The sequence below is a fragment of the Plectropomus leopardus genome, chromosome 20 (genome assembly GCF_008729295.1).
Source record: "Plectropomus leopardus isolate mb chromosome 20, YSFRI_Pleo_2.0, whole genome shotgun sequence".
Taxonomy (NCBI): Eukaryota; Metazoa; Chordata; class Actinopteri; order Perciformes; family Serranidae; genus Plectropomus; species Plectropomus leopardus.
This window is the reverse complement of record NC_056482.1, coordinates 14,120,015-14,147,471: the sequence shown is the minus strand read 5'-3', so window position 1 is coordinate 14,147,471 and position 27,457 is coordinate 14,120,015. Positions and strand designations below refer to the sequence as shown.

At 40.3% G+C, this 27,457-nt stretch overlaps 1 protein-coding gene across 2 annotated transcripts in view; it reads right to left on the bottom strand.

The window, feature by feature from the left end:
* Nucleotides 1-300: 300 nt before the first annotated feature.
* Nucleotides 301-27,457, bottom strand: part of unc5cb (unc-5 netrin receptor Cb) — a 143,266-nt gene continuing 116,109 nt past the window's right edge. The window contains exons 6-16 of one of the 2 annotated variants that reach the window (XM_042509739.1): nucleotides 24,736-24,903; nucleotides 24,302-24,466; nucleotides 19,517-19,573; nucleotides 15,561-15,752; nucleotides 12,803-13,165; nucleotides 8,822-8,909; nucleotides 8,493-8,664; nucleotides 3,686-3,919; nucleotides 2,194-2,343; nucleotides 1,938-2,102; nucleotides 301-483 (exon numbers count right to left, since the gene is read on the bottom strand). In XM_042509739.1, the coding sequence (XP_042365673.1) occupies nucleotides 301-483; nucleotides 1,938-2,102; nucleotides 2,194-2,343; nucleotides 3,686-3,919; nucleotides 8,493-8,664; nucleotides 8,822-8,909; nucleotides 12,803-13,165; nucleotides 15,561-15,752; nucleotides 19,517-19,573; nucleotides 24,302-24,466; nucleotides 24,736-24,903 (1,937 nt within the window). The remainder of the gene's footprint in view (nucleotides 484-1,937; nucleotides 2,103-2,193; nucleotides 2,344-3,685; nucleotides 3,920-8,492; nucleotides 8,665-8,821; nucleotides 8,910-12,802; nucleotides 13,166-15,560; nucleotides 15,753-19,516; nucleotides 19,574-24,301; nucleotides 24,467-24,735; nucleotides 24,904-27,457) is intronic. The other variant, XM_042509741.1, reaches the window with a different exon arrangement.

The following is a 27,457-nucleotide window of genomic DNA, read 5'->3' as shown; positions in this document are numbered from 1 at the left end:
CTCAATTAATCCCAATTCAGCAGATTATTAAAATGAGTCACATTCCCGCAGAAAAAAATCAAATAAAAACAGAAAAGCTACCTACAGGTTTAGTATCCACTAAAAAAAAAACTGCAATAGTGAGATCGTCTATATTAATTTCTAAAACAAGTTCTTTTATGGCATCTGTTTCATTTTCCCTTAAAAAATAAGCTAAGTCTTATCACAGCCTGGTCCTGCGGCCAAACTGTTACAACTAAGGGCCTAAATCTGAGTCACTGTCTCTCTCCTGTTCTCTCTCAGACAGCCGTGTTTTTCTACCTACCTGTCAAGGTTGAGTTTGTGGGCCAGCATCCTCCAATCATTTCCCCTGGTCTGTGGTGCATCCAGACTGCCACACAATTTCTGTCGGATGGAGACAGGGATACGAAAAGCATTGGGCCCCACCAGTGTAGTGATGTTACTGGCAGGGTCAAGCAGAGACGTGTCAATACTCTGGGAATCCTGCAAAGAGAGAAACACAGACTGTAGCAGTGTGGTAGTTTTTCCAGCATGGACATAATTTAACAACATTCCCACCAAACGAAGCATGATATAGCTCAAATTGATTTGTAGCACAGAAAATTTCTGTTTCTAGGTCGCATAAAACTATTCATTTTATTGCTATCCATTCATTGATGCAAGCTGAGTGATTTTCAAATATATCACATCTAGAGGATTAAGTGCTGGAGGTCTGGCTACAGAAACCAGAGCAAGACCCAGAGACAAATTAACCAAGGCCAAGCAGGGACACAGCTCTGCACTGCATGTACAGTAATTCATCTCATTACTAAGCACAAAGCTTGAGTGCTTCACCATCCCTCAAGCTCTATCCTCTTGGCCAGATGGCCTTTGTGAAACAAGTGCAGCACGACTAGAGGGTGATTATTTCCCCTCTGCTCTGCACTGGCCTGTCATTGGAAGGACCATATGAAGGCTGTAGGGTCGAGTTTTCCTGTCTTCTACCCTGTCAGTCTTTGTGAATATTGCAAAAAGAGGAACATGGGAAAGAGGAAATTCATTCAAATATCTCTCAACGGAGAGAGACAAGGACCGCAATATGGTGATGGAAATGCATGATTAATGAGATATTCAGGTGACAAGAAGGTTCAAACTCTCATTAATCGTTTTTGTGATGCATTGCTTATGTCTAAACAAGGAGAATCACTCTTTTAAAGGGACAGTTCACCCCAAAATCTAAAATACATAGTTTTCCTCTTACCTGTAGTGCTATTCATTAATTTTGATTGTTTTGGTGTGAGTTGGCAAGTGTTAGAAATATCAGCTGTGGAAATCTCTGCCCTCTCTCCAATATAATGGAACGAGATGACACTCTGTGGTGCTCAAAGCTCCAAAATAATATATTTTTAGATCTCAACAGCAATGTCTATTTCAAGGAATCATTATCCGCTCACTCAAGGTAATCCACAGACCTTGTTGTGAGCAGTTTTATGTAAAAACCTTTTTTTTTTTTCTACCAAACGATACCAGCCAACCGTATCACTACGCAGAGGAAAGCCTGATATTTCAGCTTGCACCACTGAGCAAACTAACATAACTGTGTAGGTGAGGAGGACACCATCAATGTTTCTTCATCTCACGCTTTCACAAGCACAAGCCTTTCGTCCATGATGCATGCTTTTTTTGTGGGTTCATGCAGTTTGCTTGATTAGTTTTTTGAATGTTTTTTTCAAGCTCCACAAGCTGAGTGCCATCTAGTTCCATTACATTCGAGAGAAGGCAGACAACTCTGCAGCCAAGATCTCCAACACTCAGAAACTTGCAGAAAGACCAAACTGATTGATAAATAGCACTACAGGTAAGAGGACATACATGTACTTTTGATTTAGGGGGGAAAAAATCCCATTTACTTGTTACAAATAAAATGCAAGAGCTTAGGCTACATTTATTGACCCTACCTCTGACAGTGTAGTGTCCAGCTGAAAAATCTGTCCCTCTCCCTCCACTTGGCGCACACATATCTTACAGGCCAGGTCCACAGTGCTGGAAGAGAATCGCTCCAGGGTAAAACAGCAGTGGAGGTTCCTTTGTGAACCGCTCCACACCTGCTGAAAGGAAAGCTCCTGCAAAGAAGTAAAAAAGGTTGAAAAAATTCACTGTGCTGTCATGTGACAATGCTTGTCTTCTTTGTGAAAGGATGCATGACTAGTTTACCTGGTACTTGGCTAGTAGTTTGCTCTTCCACAATGTGTGGGGGACATCATGGATGGAAAGTCTCAGGTTGTGGGTGCTGTCTTTAAAGTTAAGAGTCTTTGGTTCATCCAACAACTTCCCACCCATTTGCTTCTCCATCTGTAGGACTTCCTACATTAGCAAGCACACACATGTTAAAGAAAGAATTACGATTTTCTTATGTGCAGGTTCATATCCATAGTCTAGTCTTTGAATCCGACACCTACACTATATTGAAGTAATTTTCACTGCTTTACTTTAATTTCAGACAATGACTTTCAATGGGTAACCGAAGCTGTAATATCACCGTCTTCAAAGCCAGACTCCATTGAGAAAAACACTGATTTAACATTGCTAAAAACACAAAGCTGCTAGTCTACCACTGTTTGTGTTATTGTGTGACTTTAGTGTTTTAAATGGTTAGTTTGGATTCATCAAAGTCACACAATAACACAAACAAACTAACTGATTGATGAAGCGGCACCTGAGTTCAGCAAGCTAAAATTCCTGTTTTTCTCAATGGAGTCAGGTGGCCTTAACGAGAGCATAGATGGATAACTGAGGCCATTAACAGTGACCCCGTTTAAAGAAAGGTATGACCATGAAAGTTATAGCATAAACTTAATCTGACATTGATTTTTTTTTTTTTTTTAAAGGTACGACTTTTTGTAGGTGGCCAAAATACATGTAGTTGCTGACCCCCATCTTCAAGACTACATTGCTTAGCTTCAGTGCCGGACTCCAGCCTGCTTCTCCCAACTGGGGCCATGCTGGCTGCCATCTACTGCATCTAATACACTGACCATGGATAAATTTACATAACCCCACTTAAACAAAAAAAAAAATCTCTTTATATGAATCTCCACAAACTGACCTTAAAACAATTTTGTCTTCTTTTGTGCTGCAGTAAACTTTTGTTATTTGCTACAGCAGTTTCTTGCAAATTCTAAATGAAATATTTTATAGTATATTCATCACTTTCCCTCTGGGCTTCATGAATCTAAATCTGGACCTGCCATCTGAAACCAACTTCAATGTCCTTGCAGCGGGATCACTATCACTTCTCATTACCCATTCCCAAACTTAATAACCGTGTTTAATATCCCTGCTCAGTATAATAATCCTTCCTTATCTTGCCTCTATGTAGGTAGATAGAGGTATTAAACAGAGGGAGACAACAGTAGAGTAGAGGGATAAAGGTGGCTTATTTTTCGTTGGTGCAGCAGCTACATCTTTCAAGGAGCGGCAACGCTTCCTCGTCTCCCCTTATTGTGACACACCAACACAAAGATTTCACATTCAGCCTCCCACAGCTCATCTGCCGGCTTTGCCTACACACACGCATTAACAATTCAGTCAAAATGACACACTCACAAACATCATTAATGCTTACAAACACATTTAATTTCTGCTACATAACCTTTCGCAAACAGACATAAAATGAATGGATACACACAACCTGCTGTGTATTTACCTTGAGTGCATCCTGTGTGTCGTCCAGGCAATAGACTCTGATGTGATACTCCATGGCGGGGCAGGTGACAGGGCCGAAGATGGCTAGTTTGAGGCGCTTTGTGGTTGCAGCACTGAGAGATTGGCCCACTAGGCAGGAGGTACCCAGTGTCTCTGTCAGGATGTGGCAGGACTCATCATCCATTTGGATATAGCATGGCGTAGTGAAGTTTTCTTCTCCTACCACCACCACATCCTACATGTGGACAGGAAGAAAGAAAATGTGACAAAGGTGTGGGCATTAACAAGCTAAAAAAACCCAGAAATAGTCATGGGTTTCATAATTGTGTGGTGGACATGTGGTCTGTGGTTGGAAGTAATACCATTATATAGAAGGAAGAGATGGTAACAAAAGAAGAATTGCTAATGTGGTCACTCCGGCTCTATAGCCTCGAAATATTCTCATTTGTTGGCAAGTATAGCCAATGATAGCCGATTAAAAAGTTTACTGATGCCTTTTTGTTTTTTTTTTTAAAAAAAAAACAGCATGCACAACATGCTCCTCTACATCTAATCACATCTTTTTTTATTTCTAGAAATTGGACTATCCAATCAGTTTTTGAGAAGTAAATATATGTTTATTCAGTTTTTGTTTGGGTGACTACATTGAGCTTGTGTGTGTGTGTTTTTATAAACAGTGTACTTAAAGGTCCAGTGTGTTGAATTCAGGAGCATCAATTGGAAGAAATGCTTTATACTATTGATAACTGCGTATGTATGAAAATAGGAATCATTGCATTTTCATTACCTTATGTATGGATGTTTTAAGAGAACTGAACATAGCATTAAACATAGGGCCCCATTCATTCATATGAGAATTGCTCAGTGGTGCATGAAGCCAAAATGGTTCCACTGCCGCATATGATTACTAAGATGATCCAAGGATGATTGGCACTACTACCATATGTAAGCCCGCAGAGTAAGTAGCCAAGTGCAGCCAAGTAGCTAATTTCCTCCGCCTGAACAGCTAACTTACAGTTAAGCATTCCGCTAAGTTGAAAAGGGATAAAATTATTACAGCTCATCTAGACTTTAAAAATGTTATCAGACAGAGTAAATTTAATCCCGATTACAGAAGTCTCTTTTGCCTTGTAAATCATTGGGGAAAAAAGTATTTTTGGGCCACAGGGCATCACATGACTGCGTAATTTCACTGTTTGGCCACATTGAAATTTATCATCAAAGCCTGGCAACCTTTTTGGGGACTGCTTAGGCCATTAATGGACAAACCAAACACTGACTCTAGATAAGGCCTTTTGCTTTTTAGTATTTTTTTTGCAGTGGCCTCCTACCTGCTTGACATATGGGAGAAGTTTCAGTTCTGCAACCTCACCCCAACATGCCACCAAATCCTACACTCTGGACCTTTAAACTTCATTTGTCACATTTGTAATTATTCGATCTTTGAGGGGAACTTGCCTGTGGCGCGGCACACTAAAAACTTCCACAGCATTCTCAACTGAAGCTTTACTTGCATGTCATACATTTTTGTTGTCAAATTGTAAATTGCTTAGTTGGAAGCAGAGGTGAGAATAACTGGCTGTCTAGTTTCAGGTTGAATTTATTCATTACATTTTTTACGGAACATTTAAATTCAAACTGAACTGAATTTAAATGTAAATTTAAGGGAGAAAGGACAGTCAAAGTTCATGACCTTTTCACATCAGCTTATTCCCAAAAATGTTACACTCAGCAAGTATGAATTACTTATGTCCAACGCCCTGCCTTTGTGTGTGTGATGTATTACAAAATTGAGTATCCCGATCATTTATAGTTGACCCCTGTAATATCGCTAATGCCAGGACATATTTCTATTTCATTAGGACCGTCTGGTCGGAGGAAGCTTTCGCCCTCTCTTGATCTCTCCTGATCTTGCTTCCTCTCTCTGTCTTTCTCGCTCTAATCCAAACACTCCTGTGAGCAGCACATTGGCATTAATTCAGCCTATTATGAGAGACAGAAGAGGAATTACAGTATTTTATTGTGAGCTAGGCCGTTTAACAGCAGTATTATGGCTGATCATTAGACTCTTTAACTGCTCCTGGGGGATGGCATTGGGGCTCCTTATTGGGGGATAATTAGAGCACACAGTGGAAAAGTAGGCTTTCGCTACTTACGTATGTGTGCAGGCACAAACAATGCAACATGTAAACACACACATATTCACACAGCACAATTTATTCACAAATTTTTGACTGCATTCATCAGCGGAGGGTTTTTTTTCCCCTTAGAGGCGTGGGAGGATAAATCTTTGTAGGAGAGTTACTGAAGCAGAAAGTCCCACATGTTCCTCATTATATGACCTGCTGTCTTCATCAGCATCAACACCCGTGTTCCCTCAGTGACACTGTACATGTGCGTGTGTGTGTGTGTGTGTGTGTGTGTGTGTGGTTTGACAAGGAAGAGGTGTGGCATCCCTGGCAGTGATTATTCTTACTAGGTGGTTTTATATATATATATATATATATATATAATATATATATATATATATATTTATATATGTATATGTATGTATATATCCTATTTCTGCTGCAGTGATGAATACACATTTTGACAGAGCCTGTCATATAAAGCAATATTTCATACGTGCCACATGGAGGCTAGTCTCAGTGGGAAGACAAGCTCATATAAAAGAAGCTGCCATCGCCTTGGATATTACCATCTGCATTTGTGACAGGTCAGAGATGTAATCAATAGCAAGCGTGTAATCACCGGGGGGTGCATGTCCCCTTCAATAAGTGAAATATGGATCTTTGAAAACCTCAGTATTTGTATTAACCAGACACATCTTCAGATCCTCCAAAAGCAGAAATAAAGTTTGTTCCCCTTAATATTTACAGTTAAAAGTGACTCTATATTGCAGAGAATGTGTAGCATTCACTACACTCCTGCTTCAAGCTAGAGGACTATTTTTTTTATTTTTTTTATTCATGTAGTAATTTAAACTTAATTTGATTTTTTTCCCTTTTCAATTTTATCTGTTTGAGGTGTAAATAATTAGGCTAATCTAAACCAACCTTTTATTGTCTCACTTTGTTAGTCCAGTTCCCCCATTGGTCTTATGCTGCGCTGTTTGTTTCCATGTTGGAAATGGTTGTCTTAATTTATATTGCAATATACATTTGTCACTTGTTCTGTGTTATGTATCTCTATGTCACTTGCAAAAAAACAAAACAAAAATACCTCTTTTTCAAGGAGGACTTCCCTAGACAACAGCAAAAGAAAGCCGCTGTGAGGTAATTTGGATATAAACCTGAGTCAGACTGACCGGTGAGACAATTTGTTGTTTCCACATTGCCTCAGACTGTCAGCATACACACACACACACACACGCACAGTCTCCCCTCAATGTCGTCCTTGATCAATAGTTATTTCCTCCTTAAAAATACTCAGTTTACACTGAGCTTTATTGGCTGCCCCAAAGTAATTTATCAATGTCACAAAGGCATGTGGGGCCGGTCTGGCAGTTTTTCTCTGCTCCATAAGTCATATCATCACATCAGCAGCGCAGATTGTGCAAAAACGTCCTAGAAGTGATGTTATTCAAGCCACTTCTCAATAATCAGCTGACAGAGGGCAACAAATTACACATAGGATATTGCTAAATAGTTGGATTTTCAATACGCGATTGGCCTGTGCAGTAAGGCACCACAGACTTTGAACTCGTGTTTTAACATTTTCCTAAATACCCTTTCCAAGAGCAGTGCCCTCTTTGAATTCATACCTTATTAATTTAGACCATGAGCCCACATGAAATAAAATCAAAATTCTTCAGAAAATGAAAAATTTTGTGTTCTGTACTGCCTTCCTACTGCTTTTCATTCCACTTGTGTTAGACCCTGCCGCTACACAAATGATCATGGCTCCCTTTTATATTTTGAGCACCTTCTACTTTAAAAAGGTCTCAGCACAATCCTTCCTGTGAGAGTTCGTTAAGCACAAGGAAAGCTTACCCAGAAATGCTCCCTTGGCAGGTAAGAAAAAGATGCTAATAACTGCCTACAACATGGTCCGTCATATTATCATCTGACATGTACTCCTGATAGAGAATTTGGGGAGAGAGATGAAAATGGACCGTTTGTTTTGTTGTGAGGGTGGAAGCATTGCTCTATAAATGATACTCTGTGTGTGTGTGTGTGTGTGTGTGTGTGTGTGTGGAAGGGAAGCAGAGAGGGGATAAGCAGAACACATTTACACTGCTGCCCTCAACAACCCAACTTATCATCATCAGCACTGTTAATGATGGAGCCTCCAGGCACAAGGCTTCCAAAAACACAAACGCAGCACACACACACACACGCAGACACGCACGCACACACACACACACGGCATGCCCAAACAAAAATAGTCATTCATAAAGGTACGTGAAAGCAGGCCGGGGAAAAAACAGTCCCTGCCCGTTCACTGCTATCAGAGGTTTACTATTTCAGCACCTGGTTGCAACAGCAGCTCGCTCTGAGTGCTGAGCTGCACAAACAAAGTCAGGAAAGTTGATCCCCTTCACCTCCTCCATGCTATCTATCGTCCCATGACATTTAATCATTTTGTTTTTCCCCATACCCTTCCCCTTCGCTCTTTGCTGAGTCAAATTTCTAACCAACCAAATGCAATGTGGATTATTTAATGAATAAATCACATCTGAGTCACAATCAATCTTATTATGTGGCAAACACATCATTCTAATACTTAACATGACTGCCAAAAGCACACTTTCAACCTTGGACCATGTTGACAGACATCTGCCGCACAGTTTTCATTCCATATCTCACCTCCCAGTGATTCTGCTGTGACTGGCTCTTGAGCTGGATCAGCCAATCTTGTTGGCCGTCAAACACGGCACAGTGGTGCATGGTGATGATGACTGGCCGAGTCAACAAGGCCCCGGGGGGGCCACAGCTCACCACAGGGCTCAGCACTGTTTGGCCATCATCCACCGAGGGCCTGGAGGTTCACAGACAATAACACACATACAAACACACGCAAACACTGTTTAGTGGCAATGTGACAGAAGTCTTGGTGTATGTGTGACATGGCAGAGCTGACAGGGGTAAACACAGCTCTGGGGCAGTGATGTGGCGGCCAGTGCTGCGTACTATACCTCATGTTGTCCTTCCTCTGAACCGTCACATACATCTCATACACTCTGCCTTGGGGAATGGCCCCTGCTGGAATAAGTAGACTCACCCCTGGGGAGCACAAAACCAGACAGACACACAAACAGGCAGATATAAGAGTGGTGAGCTATCAGGTAGACCAGATGAGTCTCTGCAACTATTGGGTTTGTCAGTGCATGTCATGATTGTGTTTCATAAGTTTCTTTTGTTAAGTATTAAGTCAGAGAACAGTGGAGACATCAGGCCATCATAAAAACTAAAAAAAAGTATTTGAATTACATGTATATTCAAATGGTGAATTGTAGGCTATTTAAGCTACAGTTACTAACTTCTATAAAAAATAACTTTTTTTCATATTTGTTGTAATTTTCATCATATCCTGACAGCAGTACACAAGACAGATAATCAGTGAAAAAAATGGTTCTCTTCCTCCTCCTTGTGCTCCTAATGGCATTTATAAGAATCCACTGTGCCTAAAACAACCAATCAGAGCCAAGAAGTGTAAAGCAGCTGTCAATCATATCAATCACTGCACGAGAAATGTCAAACTAAGCAATGCTGATCAAATTTGTATCAAGATTATGTTACTGCATTGCTTATTTCTTGCCTTTAAATGTTTTTTTAGTAACACATTTTAGTGTACTGTTTGGCTGCTAAATGAGAAAGTTTGCTCTGGCTGGTGGGTAGTGCTTGGTTTTAGCACGACTGTCTCTAATTTTACAGCTAAACAGTAAACCAAAATACATTTCTGAAAACATTTAAAGTGAGATACAGGCAATGCAGTAACACAATCTCCATTCATAATGAGTACCCCAGCAATGAGCCCTGAAACCTGGACATCCATTACCATTTTATAGCATCCCAAGTTCCCTTGTCTCAAAGTCAATGGGTGTTTTGAATGGTTTTTTGGTTAGAAGCCTTAGATAAGATCTGTTGTTAAAACTAGCTTTAAGACTTTCACAGTTTGTTGTACAGCATAAAATACATCAGTAAATACCCCACTCACAAACTTTGAAGCTTTTATGTGTCTTGGAAAAGACGATTGCTAGAAGGTGGCTAGATGAGACTACATAATGCAATCATACCAAACCATGCCGAACACAGTTTTAAAGTCTTAGAGCGGTGGCAACACGACCATAGTGCAGTTCTTTTTAGCCTAGCAATATCTTTTTACTTCTAGTGATTGTATTTAGGCTTTAAAAATCCTGAGAGTGGTGCTCATATTTGAACAAAATGTGTATCACAAACATTTGTTTACCACAGAGAATATTTTCTGCAATGATCCAAAGTCCAATAGGAAAATCCTATAGACTTTTGACAAGGGAACCAGGGCAATGTTAACTTTCAGTTTGGCCTAGAAAAAAATGTCATCCCTGAGGCACTCTAATTGATAAGAGCTGTCTAGACTCCTCGGCTCTGATTGCTTTTTTTTTGTTCATGTGTGGTGAATTCTTACTAGTGCCACTAAAAGCACTAGGAGGAGACATTTCTGTCACGTGTACCTCCGTTAGGATATAGAGAAAGTTTCATTAGATATGACACACACTTCATAACAGTTACCAACTACGGCTTAAATAGTCTTCCACATACAAAATGTACATATCTTAATGTATTGCTGTGGCAGGAAAGAGCAGAAAAAGTCTCAGTGAAACGTGATAATTATTTTTGTAAGAGAAGTATAGTAATAATCGCAATTCCCCTCAGACCCACATATAAAAACTATGGCACTTTATTGCCTTCTCCTATGGCATCAGGAAATGGTGTGACATTTCATTTCTAAAATCAATGATCTCTTTTCTCTTCATAGCATTTTCATATTGCTGCAGACAGCATGATTTAAATTTTTCCATCTCAGATTGATTTGATATGATGTCCTGTCCGATGTGTTTTTTAAGGACCCTACCCCCCACATTCCCTAATGCACACATATACAGAAACACACACAAACACACACAAACACACACTCTCTCTCTCTCTCTCTCTCTCTTTCTCTCTCTCCCTCTCTGTCTCTCTCTCTGGAGGGGTTTCTCAGATAGCTCATTGATTTCCCATGTCCTTGTACTGAACTTTTCAAAAGGTGACAGACAGCTTCTCTTGCTAGCTAGCACAGCAATCACAACTCTGCCACAGGGACGTCTCGCACACTGCCATTCTCCCTCACAGCAAAGCTTCAAAGAGATAGGGAAATGCATTTTTAAGATGCAAAATACCAAACAGCCACACGGACGATGCCACAAAATATTTCATTACCCAGACACACGAACAGATAAAATAACAAATGTGCTCTCCTTTCCCACTGCCTATGTAACATGATAAGGTGGCTGAACACAACTAGCAGCTCAGGACATTTTACAGGAATCAAAACGAAAAAAGGAAAACTTAAGAAACTTGAGAAGTCTGTGTATCCTTTAATGTCCCTGCTAGTTTGTCTGTGCCTGTCAACATGCATCCGCGGCATGTTACAAACAGCCCACATGTGTTTGAAGTGAGGACAGCATGGTTAATGTAAGCTGCCTGAAACAGTATACCTCTACATCAGTACCTCCAGTGCTTACACCTTAGGTATCCATCAACCCTTGTCATACTGTGAGCTGTCAACACACTGATAGGTCGCATATGGTTTAGCATATTATTTCAGGGTCACATCTGTGTGTGTAAAGGTCCTCCTGGTAAAGTTGGTGAGGCATAGAATAGGCAGCTCACATCTCAAACATCTGGAAAACAATTTATACTGTTCTTCAGGCCAGGTTGGTGAGCATTTTCAAAAACTCATTTTCGGAGTTTGTGATAAGATTGATATTACTCTCACACCTCTGGAAACAAGGGAAACAGTTAGTCTGACAAAATCCGCCAACCAGCACCTGGAGAGTTCACTCATTAACAAAGGTGGGGACTTGAGTCTCAGACTTGGACTTGAATCAGACTCACAAACTTGATTACTTTAGACTTGACTTGAAAAATTAAAAAAAAAAAAAGACCTGCAATTTGGCGATGAATTTAACACCAGTGATTCGTGACCTCACTTGGGCACGAGCATTTTGACTTGAAAATACTTGATACCTTTCTCCAAACCCAAAGAGTATGTTTTCTTCAAAGTTTGTCACAAATAAATTAATTTCCCATCATTTATAAAATCAACAAATATTAAATATGAAAAAAAGACTCAGTGTTAACAAAAATCGAATTGCACTAAGCGAAATGTGGGGGTCGAGTTTTGTAACTATTACATTATAACTCTGTGGTTAAAATGGCATTACATATGGTGGAGAGTGCATTATGACTTGCTTATGTTATATCTTGTTTGTTTACTCCATTTAAAAAGTGCCATGCTGGTTCTTGGCTAAGTGCAGTGACTTCCTGCAATCTTGTGGCACCATGAGGTTGCGTGGCAGAGACTTCAGATTACTATGCCCTACCAAGGATGGTCTGGAGTTTCACGTGTCCATTTCGGGAATCTTTAAGAAAAACAGTTTAGAATGTCATCACTGTCATCACCTATTAGGAATGAATAAAGAGCACAGAGGGAAGAGCTGATGGATGATCTATTTTCCAGGTCAGGCTGTGGAGAGTTAATCCTTTCAGTATGCAAATATGTGCACACGCACACATATTCATGTTCTCACATGCACACACACACACACACACACAAATGGAGTTACTTTCGCTAAACGCTGATGACAGCTCACAAAGCACCTGAAAAGAGAGCCACTGGGTAGATGAAAACATGCAGCTCCAATCAAAACAGACAAAAGACAGCTAATGAGTTTTAGGATGAATTTGCTGGAACTTGCAGAGCCCTCTTTCGAGAATGAGAGCTAATTTATTCTCCTCTTAGACTATGTTTATTTCTGGATATTTTGAAATACGCAGCAGATTTTGCCTGGTTAAACATCTGAACATGTACTGAATCACAGATCAAAATACAAACATTTGTAAACATTTCCTCTCATTTTTTGTTGTAGTACCTGAGTTGGGCACAATAAGGTGTCCCCCCTGGGAGCTGAAGGAGCCCAGTGCAGTGCAGGATGGATCCCTGGTGCGGAGCAACGTCTGGGTCTGTGTGCGCCGGCCCATCGTGCTGTCACTGTTGTCCAGGAGGCAGTGCGGTAGCTTCGGTGACAGTTTTGAGGAAAATTCCCCTCCCAGGTCATCCTGTGGAGTCACTAAGCCTGAGGAGTTGTACACTTTAATCTTCAGGTTGGGGAGAGGGTCCAACAGAGGGGAATTGGTCATAGGGATTTTGTCAGCCACATCATGGAGGGCATAGACAGGGCCTCGGTACATGGCGGCCGCTGAAGTCAGGTCAGGGGGTGCTGTTAGGAGATCAGCTGGAAAAGAAAAGAAAATGACATCAGTCAGGCTGCATAAATGTCTTAAGGGAAGTTTTGCGGTCGTCATATACTCTTTCCAACTGTGAAAATTGGTGAGAAACTAACTCCAAACCAAAATAGCCACGAGGTAATGAAGTGTTGGCAGCAATCAGCATGACTGCTGCCTGGCTTTACTCATTTGTTTTTCGCTCATTAGGGAAGTCCACTTCACCACCAAGAAACATTACTCAGTCAGAGAAGTTATAGGCGCAGCTGTGATTCATGAGTAACAGATGGCATCACTAACGCTCAGTTTACCCAGTAGGTACAAGGATGAATGTTCAATAGCTGGGCTGAGTGGGTGGAGCGATGGCAGTGGGAGCCGTCCAGCTTCTCAGCTACCTCCGACCCCTCTCTGTTATCAAACATTACCAAGTTTCTACATGATACAGATGTCACCGTGCGTCACAAAAGTTGTTCAAATTAGATGAGAGATGGACGAAATAGTGATTTCTTATCATAACCATGTTCTTGGTGCCAGTATGAGAAGTTCAGTAATACATCATTTTACTGGATAATAAGTTGCACTACTGAAGTATTTTATTTATGTCTAAAGATATGGCTCAACATCGTATTATATTGATGGATAGGAGATTAGATACTGCCTAAAATTTTGGATGATATTTGATGATAATATCATAAGTGTTGTTTTTTTCCTGGTGTTATAGACTACATTAGAGTAAAGTGATATATTTTTCTGGACTAATCTTACTCATGGTTATCAAAAATCTTTGTAATTTGTAATTTGTGAAAGCACGAAACATGACAATATCAATATCAAGTGAATATAATACTGTGATATCTGATTTTCTCCATATCACCCAGCTTTAAATAGACCTACGGTTATATTACTTCGCTGACAGTCAGTCAGTAAAGTCGGGTTTTGATTTCTTTATCTGTCATCATCAGTTCCTGTCTTCACCCTCATTATTTTAAAATTATTCTTAAACATACCTTTTTAAGATTAGTTTTTGGGGCTTTTGCCTTTATTGATTAAAGAGATTAAGCATGAAAGGCAGAGAGAGAAGGGATATCATGCAGCAAAGGGCTGGATATTGTAGTCAAACCCACTGCAGTGAGGACCCAGCCTTTGTACATGGGGGGCCCGCTCTACCAGATGAGCTACTGGGCACCCCTGAAACATATTTACTGAAAGAGAAATCAGATGAAGTTTGAGACTTGGACACAATAACAATCAATATCCAACCTAGACTAATCACTTAAGATTATCTAATTGTTTGGTTCAGGTAAACAAGCTTATGTAATTATGTCCTTTAACATAATGGTCTTTGCGTCCATCTCACTGCCACTTGTCCTCACCTCACCAGTCTTCCTTTTAAGTTGTGCGTCACCAGCCCAAATCTAATTAGCGTTTATTATGCGACATGCCAACTGGCCTTATTATGCCTTAATGAAGGGGCATAGTTTGGACTCCCATCACAACGACAAGCATTTTAATAGTTTCATCAGCTCGCCCGCACAAACACCCTGTCTGTGTTTCTCTCACAGGCTTCCTGCAGTCAAAAGGGCACATTTACATTCAAATCATCACCAACACACATGTGCTGGCCGAGCAGCTGAGTCAAACGTATGGAGCATGCAGCACGGAGTATCATCAGTTAAACATGATGAAGCAGAGTTTTGTTTTCATGCAGCACAAACCTGGAATAAACTCTAAGATCATGCAAGACAAGCCCTGACAGACCACTTGTAGGTAAAAGTTAAAACATATGTTTTTTTAAAAACGTAAATCATTCAGTAGTTATTTTCTACCTCTAAAATCTTTTATTTAAAATATATCTTATTATATATCTTTATCCTTTATTGTGTTTTATATTTTATTGCTCTGGAAAGCACTTCGCATTGCCCTGTTATATGAAATGTGCTATACAAATAAAGCTGCCTTACCTTGCCTATCAACAGCTGTCAAGTACAAAAGCTAAGATCAAACAGTCAGATTTGTTGCCTTGTTTACTAGTACTTCTATTAGATATTTACTGATTTAAATCATAACTCTGTTAACCTTTAAGTATCTGCATTTAAAATCTAAACTGAAACCCTACTGCAAGCGCATAGCACAAAACTAAGGACCCTGTTCATAGGAATTTTCTCATTGGTTCTTCCCCACATCCACAGCTATACATTTGAGTATCTTTGTGGGCCCTTATCCTCATAGCCCCCCTGCCCTTATACCATCTGATGTTCATTAGCTCCCTCACAGGTGATGTAAAAGACAGAAAAACATGTATGCATATGAACACAAGACTTAAACATCTACACACAGACTCATACATGCAGGCAAACAAACACAAAAAATCAAACACATAGATACAATACAGATCCTGTGCCCCACCTTTGCGGGCAGTCTTGATGCTGACTGGCTGGAAGCCTCCATTGAGGGCAGAGGAATCGATGATGTCAGAGTCAAAGTCGCGGTGGTTCTTCCTGTAGATGAATAGCGCCACGACGACAGAGATAACCAGGCACATGATCACCGCTATGACAATACCCACATACAGCGCTACATCGTCTGTACTGGGGGCCACTGGAGATGGAGGAGGAGGGTGGGGATTGGGGAAAAGAGACAAAAGGCAGAAGGAAAAATAGTCATTTAAGATCTCATAAGTTCACATCAACAGCTTTCTTTCTTTCTTCAGCATGCAGGAGTTGTGATGAAGCCATTATCAGCAGACTAATATCCTGGTTTAAAATTGAGCCGGATATTAATAAAGATCTACAGGGAAATAAATGCATACAGTATATCTCCTGTCTTTTTTTGTGTGCGTGCCCACTGTGGCAAATAATCTGGGCATTGATTAAATAATATAGGACACGCTTAATTGTCAAAGGTGAAAAGGGATGATGCATGCACTGTAGAGTGTGATGCACATATTTAAGTCTTCTTCTGCTTTCAGCTTTGCCATCCTACGTTCAATTTTGCTAGATGTTACACAGTAAAGACACAAATGCATCTTACTTAAAAAGAAATCTGCTACACATATGAAGGAGCCGTGACTTGCGTGTCCATGTTAATTATGTCCAGTGATTTCACAAAGTCACACATTAATATTGGCTATGAGAAGCTTTTTTGTGTTGAAAGGGTTGTATAACTTGCATCATACAGATAATTAGAAACAAGAAAAATAAATATAATAATGATAAACTCTGTGCACAGCGACGCAATTAATAGGAAAGGCTGCTCCAGTGCAACCCAATGACACACTGTCCTAACAAGCAGGCTCAGAAGCGAGATCAAAAGTTGTGAAGACGAAGATATAGATGTTTTCATCTTCAAATTACCGTGCTCTGTGTTGGAGTTCAGAGTCTGTCTCTGTCTTTGTTCTTACACACTGCAGATAAGATCTAGACATAGCTTGCATTTCTCAAATTGTCTTTCATCTCTATCTCCCTCCCAGAGTCTCTTTCTGTCCACTTTCCAGCTGGAGAAACCTCTGTGATTAGCAGGCCTGGCATGGATATAGTGGCTGTTGGGAACGTAGACTCAGACAGGCACTCATTACCGATCAGACCTTTTTAATGGATGCCTACTGACAGTCTGAACTCTCTGTAGTGTTTGCTAAAGAATGTCCTTCACTGTCACCAAGTTGACAAATGGGGAGAAACTCTTCTTTAGAGGCAGCGAAATGCCAGAAGGCATGTGTGAGCCTGCGTGTGTGCATTGTTCGACGTATGAATACACACTGTAAATGTCAAGGGGGCTCTGAAAAAAAGCCAAAGACCAAAGTTTATAAACACATTCTTATTTATGAGAGAATAAAGTTGTTTTTCTATAAGAGAGACATTTCTGTTTTTGAGGTCATTTGAGTATGTAAATGGCACAGAGGCTGCACCAGTAGATGGCAGCATCAGCCATAGATCTATGCACAACACCGGCAGAGCATGCATGATGCCGAGCATTTGTGTAAATTAGCCTCATGTGTCTCTGGGATGCAGATGGCACTCAATCTGTGTCTCTTGTGTTCTCTTGCACAAAGGAGGCGAAGAGAAGGAAAAGCAAGAGAAGGGAGAATTTTGTGACAACTGAAAGCCATAAGTTGTGTGTTTTTTAGAGCATTCTTGGACTCCAAGAGTGGAAGAGCGTATTTTTCTCTGGTTGCTTGAGGTTTATTTTTATGGATGAATAGATCTTTAAATCTAATTAAACAAGCACACAATTCTTGCAATGAGTCTGTTTAAAATCCATTTTATTTCATTTCTTTTAGTTGAAATGACATCAAATATGACCTTCAGCGGGGCATTCCCTTTCAGTCACAGAATAATTAAGAAAAAAATAGTTTTTGTTAGGCTAAGATGTACTGAATGGCCACAATTATAGAGGCAGGCGAATACTCTTTTTCCCTCCGTCCCCAGGAAGGACATGTGTGGCCTCACCCTTTCAATTTATCCTTAACTCAGACATCCCATTACAGAGGAGTGTCAAGATGTATCCTCATATATGTTCGGCCTCTAATCCGTCTTCTAACACAGACAGGAACAGAAAACAGAGCAGGGGAGCCAATGATGAAAGTCTGCAAATGTAATTTCACCGTGCTTCCTCTGCCAAGCTTCCCCGCAGTTATTTAACATATATCCCCTCAGTCGAACAATCTTCCATCCACGCTTTGATGATAAAGGCAGCAACCTGCTAAGTGTACGCATTAAAATGTATCACTTAGATTAATACATCCCTTTGAACATGAGCCATTGTCGGAGAGGGAAAAAGTACAAGAAATGGAAATGAAAGGGATTATTGAACACTTCATTCTCTGTGAGGACGCAGTGATTTACAGAGGGAGGGTGAGATACAGAGAGGGAAGAAATATAAGAGATTATAGACTAAGAAAGACACAGTGGGTTAAAGTCTTTGCCAGAATCAGTGCTGGAGCTCACTCAGAGGCAAAGTGGTGAAGGGCTGAAGTTCATGAGGAACACCAGGGGTAAAGAGCATCGTCAGCTATGAGTAAGACAAAATAACATAGCAAGTATATAGGCAGCTGGATAGCAGAGATGCATTATGAAGAAGGATAGAGCAGAAATCAAGAAAAAAAAAGGCCTGAGTAGGTTATCTGCAAAGAAAAATACAGAATAATGAAACAAAGGTGAAAATGATAGAAACAATAGCAAACATGCTCTTGTTTCGCTTGATGTTTTCATGAAAAAATACCACTTCGTAAAAAGTCAGATTTTCATGTCTTATTTAATAAAAAAGCAGGTATAGGTGCTGTATAAATACTGTGAAAGCATCAAAAGGCTCAATTCACAGAGAAAAACACACAGCCCATATTCAGAAACTGTGCCTTTAAACAAGCCATCTGGATTTTCATGAATTTGTGATGTCATGACCATAGGCTATTATATAAACCGTTTCAAACTTAAACATAAACATTATAAATGGGTCCCTTTGTAAGAAGGTGAATAGACCGAATCGCAATATTAACTAATGACCTCAAGGTAGAAAACGCATCACGTACATATAATCAAATGGCACTGAGCAATCTCTGCTTTAATTGACTATTTTCAGCCACCCAAAAAAAGGCCAACATAATTTTAGATATACACTATATTTAGAATATTTTCACAGCTTTACCTTGCCGTTAGACAGCCCTTACCGACCACAGTTTGAAGGCGTTATATAACAAAAAAAGGAGAGAGAAAAAAAGTAATTTTACACGAGTTGCTGGTCTACCGCTGCCTCAATCAGCAATTGTGTAAGGTAAAGCGGAGCAAATATTTAAATATAGTGTACACTTAAACTGATATACATTTTTTTTAGGTGGCTAAAATACATGTTACTGCAGCCGCCGTCTGCAGCAGCACATTGCTTAGCTTCTGTGCTGGTAGATTTGGTTTATCAAAGATGTTAGCAACACTCATAAAATAAGCACAACAGAAATGGCAGACTCTATAACCCCATAACTATATCTCTATACAGTTAAGACTGGAAATGACAACAGAAATAAACAAGTTTGCCAAATTTAGGAACATCCTAAAATCCTAATGAACATAGGTATATGCAGGCAGACAGTATGTGAAAAAAAAAAAATTGAATTTTTTTTTAAAGCATGTAAACATGCTCTAAAAACCTAAAATACAAGTATGATCCCAAAAATGAGCATAATGTGGAACCTTTACAGTTTTATTTTTCTTCCAAAAAAGTAATGTTTTTATAATGATTTATCAGGGACTATGAGTGCAATTTCCTTGTGCACAACCTGCAAATAAAAAAATAGAGACAGAGACAGACATGAAAATGAATATAGAAATAATGTTTTTTTAAAAAAAAAAAGATAAAATAAAACAACAACTCACATGAATTCCCCAAATCACTCTTGTCTTTTGCCTCAGAAGACTTCTGAAATAAGGTACCTTTAGGAGAGAGGAAGGGATTGTGGGTGGGAGAGAGAGTAGGGGAGGTAAAGAGGGAAGGAGGGGGGAGGGATGATGGGAGTGGGATGATGAAAATCAAATTTAAGCCAACAGAAAAACAAACTCAACAAATGAGACAGCAACAAACTCATGAGTAGGAGTGATGACACAGGGAAGTGATCTTTCTTGATTTGGCCCCTCCTCTCCCAGATCTGTGTACAGAGTATAGAGATGGATGAGAGGAGTAGGGGTTGGGGAGAACATGGAGGTTCTGTGAGGGAGTGCCGTGATCCATCAACTGGGCTTAGTGCCTCAGCAGCAGCAGGATAGATGCTGGCAGGTGAGGGGGGAATGGAGGGTCTGATAAAGCGTGGGCTCCAACAGAGTCAATAGAACCAACAGCCTTACATCTGTCACTGGAAGGTGGATGGGGAGGTTAGAGCATGGGATAAAAGGAACCATTATGTTAGGGAAGCAGGAAATGGAGAAAGGTTGAAGGACGGAGATTTGGAGAAAATAACACAGATGTTTTTTGTGCTGCGGCTGGGCTTCTGGTTGTTGTGTCCGGGGTTGAACGTTGAAAGGAAAAGCAGTGTGGAACAGCAGCCAGGGATAGTACACTACGGCACATAATATTCAGCCTCCCTGGGACATCCATAAACAACTATACAAACAATGAAGTCCTTATTGGAGAGCGAGAGAGCCACAGGCAGACAAGTGGACCGACAGGAAAATCAATGGCTTGATAGATGGGGCTGGTGTGTTCATGTAATCAGGCAACGGGTAGGCCGGGCCGGAGCAGGGGGAGGTGACTGTCAGGGTCAGTCTAACTGATGGCCCATTTGAACCCATCCTGTAGAGTTTCTATTCATCCGTCAGTCTACAGTGTAGCCAGAGTAAAAGCATGCTTCAGTGGGTGGGCTCCAAAGGAAACCTCAGAGCCCCAGAGAGACAAAGATTATTCCTTACTGACAACATAGAGTTGGGGAGGGAAGGGGACTCGTAGTACAGGAAATCACTGTCTGTGTTTCAGCCATTACTTCCCACAGTGGCAGATTTCCAACCTCTGGCAAACATGATGTCATCGTTAGAATAGCGAAAGCTTCATTTTTGCCTCTACCTCTGTGGCAGGGGTGGATTATGAGACAGTGGGCCCCTGGGCACAAATGTCCAAAAGGCCCCACTGCCTCTCTGACAGAGAAGCAAGAGACAGACTTTGTGGTAGTTTTGCCTCTTTGTTTTATTGTTGTTGTTGTTTGGTGTCTCTTTATAGTCATTATGCATCTTTTGTTGTTTTGTGTCTCTTTGTGGTCATCTTTTGAGGCCATTTTATGTCTATTTTATATCTTTTTTTGCAGCCATTTGGTATCTATTTTATTATTTTGTGTGTCTTTGAAATAATTTTGTGCCTTTTTTGTCTATTTGTAGTTTTTTTTTTTTTTGTATCTACCCACTTTGCATCTATTGGTGGATATTTTGAGTCTCTTCCTGGTTGGTACATTTTAATTTGAGAAGCTTTTGCAGGTGAGGGCCAGGGGGCCCTCGGACACTTTGGGCTCCTGAGCCTGAGACCAGTAGGCCCATTCAGTGCTCCGTCCATGCTTGGTGGTAAATATACATTCCCTGAAATTGCTGATTAAAGATATTTACACATAATCAAAACTTCTCACTATAGTGTAAGTAACGTCATGTTCTTGGAGGGCTTAAGTGTACCTGAGTGTCAGGACTTTCCGGACTCTGTTATTTGATAGCAATAAAGCATTTGCCCTTGCAGGAGTTTGCTTTCCCCTTTCTCTACATCAATATGTCAAGAAAATGTCATGTCTGAGAGGAGGGCTACCAAATGTCTGGATCAGAATCAAGGAAGACAGACCACAGAGGGTGCGCAAAACAGAGATTTAGACAGGTCAGCTGCAGTGAACTGTGAAAACTATACTCATGTTAGAGTTGGGAAATTCCATCTAAACAGGCAGAGTGCAACCTCTCTAGATCAATCTGTAGACGCATAACTTTGTTAACTCCAACCCCCAAACTCCCCAACAGTCTAAATGTGATAAACAAGCTGCAAAGTAAATTATAACACAACTTTTTCCTCTTCAACTCAGGTCAGTTGTGTTTTTGAGCAGTGATGGAGCAACCCGAGTTCTATTTCAAGCACTGCTCATATCAAATTTCTCTCCCAGATTTCTGCGATGGATTGCAATTGAAATGATTTAAATAAATTCAAACAACCGAAAATAAGATCAAGCTGCAACGGAATCCACAGACATGTGTTTGCTCAGATCCCAGCCCTGCACTGGAGGGAGCAGATCAGCAGTCCGAGGTGAGTTCAGATTGCACACAACTTCCATTCCCAATCATATTTGCCATAATGTGAGCTTTTAGATAATGGGCCGTTCTCCTAAATGCTAGTGGAAATGGTCATTAGCATTGACATAAGTGGCTTCACCCTCTTAGCTTCCAAAAAAAAATCAATCCCTGAAATGATCCTAAATCTATATCATTATGGCTTTATATTCTCTGCAAACTGGCCATCAATCTACCGAGAACTAATGCTTCTGAGATAGGCTGCGTCGCAGAGGGTAAGAAGGGGGTGGGGGAGTGTGGGGTGAACGTATGTTGTGCCACAAAGGGAAATATTATAAGATGAATAACACAAATAAGAGTGGGTTTTCTTGTAGATTGCCCCCTGATGTTTCAATACACTATAGACATATGACCTTGGTTATAAAATCAGCTAATGCATCCCTCTGGTGCTAAATTAAACCGCTGAACACTGAAGTCATAGTTTCCTGTCAGTCCTCCATACATATGCACATGTTTCCTTTGGACAACATTCATCAGCCAGCTGGGTCTAAAGATGCACACTGACCGCCAGTGTGATGTCAACCGTAACCTATGGTACATCATGTCGACACCATACTGCAGATAGCAGTTTACAACCCTTATAGTGCGGCAAAATCTCAGATGAGCTGCATACGCCGACGGCCAGCTGTATCAAATTCTAGACATCCAGCAGCCAAGCCTCTGTTATATTATTAGTGTCACCATCACCATCTGTAGTGGGTTATACACATGATGGAGGCATCTGTGACAGTGTGTGGGTCTAACACCTTCAAAGATGTTTATTGGAGAGGATTTTTATTAAAGCAGACACAGAGTTTAACTCAGTTACTGTTCCAGCTATTTCCATCTCATCCTCTTTCTCTTGTCATTATAGGTACTGAAAAGAAAATTGTTCTAATGGAAGTTCAAGGTATCAAATATTTTGCCCTATATAGCAGTAATACTCAGTTTACAGCCCATGGACCAAAGCTGACCCCCCAACTATTGTTTTATTCACAATAAAAATAAAGTGATTCACACTGAGAATTGTTTTTGTGTTTTTAGTATACATAATGTGCCTAAAACAGCATCAAAACAGAGCTTGTTTGCCAGTGGAAGATCACCCACCACAACTCACCTCTTAGAAATGTGCCAAAATCATAGAAGCATTCTAAAATCCCAGAAATGTTTTACAATCTGAGAAATTTCATAAAATCCTTCAACTGTTCTGAAATCCTACAAATGACCTAAAATCAGAGAAATGTCCCAAAATTCTAGAAACGACAAAAAAATCCTATAAATATCCTAAAATCCCCGAATTGTCCTAAAATCTTAGAAATATCCAAAAATACAGAATAGTCCGAAAAATCCCAGAAACAACCTAAAATCCTAAAAACATGTATGAGGCTGCTGCAACAGGCCCCTGGCCTCCTGTCATTTTTCAAAAGTGGCCCCCAAGCAAAGCAAGCTGAGTATTCCTGCCTTAAAATTACAGTAAAAGCACACACACATACACACACACACACAAACACACACATGCATCAGAGCAACTACAGCAACTGTGAATGTATTATAAGGGAGAGGGAGCAGGATTGTTGGCTAAACTAAAGTGCGTGTCTGTTTTTAACTTGCTGGAATAAAGAGAAGCAGAAAACAGTTTGCTGCCTGCAGAAAAATATCTGGCTGCACCACAAATTGGCTGTGGCCTTTTTTTTGTTAGCAACAAAACAGCAAAACCAATTGAAGAATTGTGATTTATGTGAAAGAAATGCTGCTGAATCCTTTGAAATCATTGTGATTATTATATACAATGTTTCCTCACTTTCCAACACATGTAATTGCCAGCTCGGGAATAGGAGCACGTCTACACTTGTGCCACTTTGTGGCCTCGTGCTTCCTCTCATTGGACCTAAAGAATCCAGAGATTTAAATTAAGGTAGTAATCAAAGCAGCCTAGTAGATGTGACCCCCCCTTACGTAATTACATTATAATCACTTATTATTATTTTAAATATATCTCCCAAATGCTTAGCTTGTGACAAGGATAATTACTTAGAGGCTTCCCCATGTGGCCATGTCTTTTTTTAACATATACTTATATTTGCAGCAGAGAGAAAAGATGTGCAGTGGTTTCTGCTTTTATGTCACTTTTATCCAACAGCTTTTGTGCATTATGAATGTGTAAATAAAGAAGACAGAGAAAAAGGCATTTTAGCATGTCTTGTTGTTTATGTATGAGCGAAGCGAAACGGAGTGAGTGAGAGACAGGGTGAGAGCGTTATGCGGGGATGTGAAACACAGCGTGTTGATGAAAGAGCAGAGTGAAACTCATGGTCAAAGGGTGAAGCAATTTCTTTGGTTGGCAGGTCAGAGAGAGTAGCAGAGGATTAGTCGGGTACTCACTCTGCATGCACATCCCATCGGTGCAGTTCTTGGACTGGAGCACCATGCCCTCACAGTCCTTCCCCCCGTTTTTGGGCGCTGGAGCGCTGCATTCCCTCCTCCTCCAGTGGGTGCACTCTGTCCCACAGGTGGACCACTTACTCCACTCTGTCCACAGGCCATCCACTACCATACAACACACAGGACAGACGAGGGGTAGAGTGAGCGAAATGGCGAATGAGGAGATGAAGACAAACAAGTGCATGAGTGGGTGAGCGGATCCATGATTTGAGACAGTGAGAGTGGGAGAAAGACACACGCGTAAGGGTGGAGGCACAAACAGAGCGAAATATGCAAACACTGAGTTTTATCATATTTTATGTATTTCGTTTTTTGGGCACCTATGCCCTTTCCACCCACTGCTTAGTGGGTGTATTGTAATTAAATGGCCATACCTGGGCAGAGAGGATTACACGCCAGCTTCTGAATGCCTTGCCCTTCACAGATGGCGCCGCCGTTGAGTGGGGCCGGGTTGGTGCAGCTGCGTGTGCGTTTCTGGTAACCACGGCCACAGCGGCTGTTACACACTGACCACTCTGTCCATGTTGACCAACCGCCATTCACTGGAACACATGGTAATAAAACATTATTTATTTATTTATTTTCTCTTTTATTGACTCACAGAGAGAAAGACAAAAAAATAAAGACAGAAAAACAAAATACAAACAACTCTAGCAATTTATCAACATATAATTGAGTCCTACTATTTCTAACCCCCGTCCTAACCAAAATTAAAATCAAAATTGAAACCAACTCCTCACCAATTCACCCCTCAAACAATATTATTCCCGAACATAATTTATCTCTCGCTACATTCTCTATACTGTCATCTCACACAGACAACATGTAATGTTACAATAACTGTATTAGGCCTAACTGAAGGTCAATACAGGCAAAACAAAAAAAGCACAACAGCCATCAGCCCATTCCAGTAATAATTTATTAATAATAATAATAAATGTCATTTAGACTGTTTTTCTCACCTCATTCTCAGATTTATATTTCATTTTAAAAATGAGTTAAACAGTGCTTTTTAAAAAAAAAAACAAAAAACAAAAAAGGACATAAAATCAACAGAATGCATAGATTAGGGTGAAAGGAAATAAGCATAAATAGAACAAAAGAAATCTATTTAACAAATTAAATAAGATATAAAAAATGCAGTCAAAGCACAGAGAGACACAGAAAAAGATTACATTTAGATTTCATTACGTTTGTTTTTAGTGCTTCTTCCCCATTAACTGGAGTCCCTCGAGTCTCGGGCATCTCGATGCATTGCCCATTGTGAAATGTATATCTTGAGTTTTTGTGTTTTTGACCCTGAAATCTCGGGTCGTTACTCTGCCATCCAGCCAGACAGTAAATTCTGGTCAGATTACTGCATTTTCCATTCACTGATTCCTCCTAATGCCTCTCTTCCCTCTCTCATCCATCTCTGTCAGCGACTAAATCCAGTGCAGAGTGACACCAGGGCTTGTGGCTGAGAACAAGTCTGTGGCATTTGAGATGGTGAAACTGGGCCCCTTGGAGCCTCCGACTTTCAAATGTGACATGCTTATGAGAGAAGCCCAAAATATTGGACTCTAGGGTGAAGACTGCCAAAGCTGCACATTTCTTTACTGTCTGCTTTCTTTCCTCCATGGATTATGGATCTATCTCCTCCCTGCCTCTTTCTCTCATTCTCTCTACCCTTTTTTTTTCTCCTTTGTTGCCAACTCGTGCTCCTGTTTCCAGTGTCCTTGTAACGGGTTGGGTTGGAAACCACTGGGCTAAAAACAGATTGCCTGTCCTTCTTACTTTTTCATCACTAGCATCAGAGACAACTTATCCTTTGGGTTTCTTTAAGTGCTTTATGCGGGAATATGAGAGCTTTCTCATACAGTACAACTATGCATAAATGTGCAAGAATCCCATTTGGAGTAAAAAAGCAAGGACAGCACTAACAGACGCAGTGGCTTGTTGTACTTTCTCTCAAGGATGAGCTGACATCAAAGCAGTTTTTCGACACTTGGTCCTAATAGACCGCGTCAGTGACAAGGGAGCCTCGCACAGACAGCGACCCCTAAAATCTGCTATCTTGGATTTACAATTTGTGTTTCTACATCACACTTACATTGATCCCCACTAACCACATTGTTGGCAATGTTCATGAGAGGGTGAAAAGTGATGAGGAAATTATAGTTCAGCTGGACCTTAATATTTAACCATTCGGATACTCGTTCTTGGGGAGTTCTTTGGTTTTCAAGTTTGGGATTCAGAAGTGTTTTGGGTTGTTTGTTGGGTTTTTTTTTTTGCTTATTGTGTTTTGTTTGGATTCTTTTTGTAAGGTACGGTATACCTTATTGTTTTTCTACAGGGAAATTTGTTTTGGACTCAAAGCTGCTGCATCATAAAGCCACAAACATGAGGACATCATACATAAGAACATTTGCACTGACATGCCTAAATTTATCCATTGCAAAAATAATAAAAGTAATTAAAACATTAGCTGAATAAAATCAGACTGATACAAAATAGTAAAATCATAACACAGTCACAAAACTTGAGATAATTTCAACAAAATGGGCCATCTTGCAATAAGGTATCCACTCTTTTTTTTTAACCTTCATTAGCATTTAACTAAAATTACAGTCTTTCCCTAACCTTAATCAAAGTGCATTTGCTGTGCAAACTTGAGACAAAAGGTATTGTTTTTATGTTTTGTTGTATTTTTAATTAAAATGTTTCCAAAATCACATGGCACATGGAAAGCTAACTTGCATAAAACACACCAAAACTTTTTTGAACAAATAACAATACAGACAATATGTAATATTCAGGACAGCCCTAATTGCAGATTTGAAACTTAATCGTGGTGAAAGTATCAGTTTCAAGCATCTGTTCACTTTTGTCTTGTGTGTGTATCCATCCACAGGCATGCAACATCTCTTCATTTACTCTGAATATGCACGGCCTCCAGCAGGCGTTGAAGTCCCAACTTCACAGCCGTGCTGTGCAATAACAGTCACGTTAGCTCACGTTAGGGAAAAACAGTGGGTGAGTCTGTGTGGAACCACAGCGGGGTCTCTTTAAGTACGGCTCAGCCACATCAGCACCTCACTTACAGTTCAGAAAATC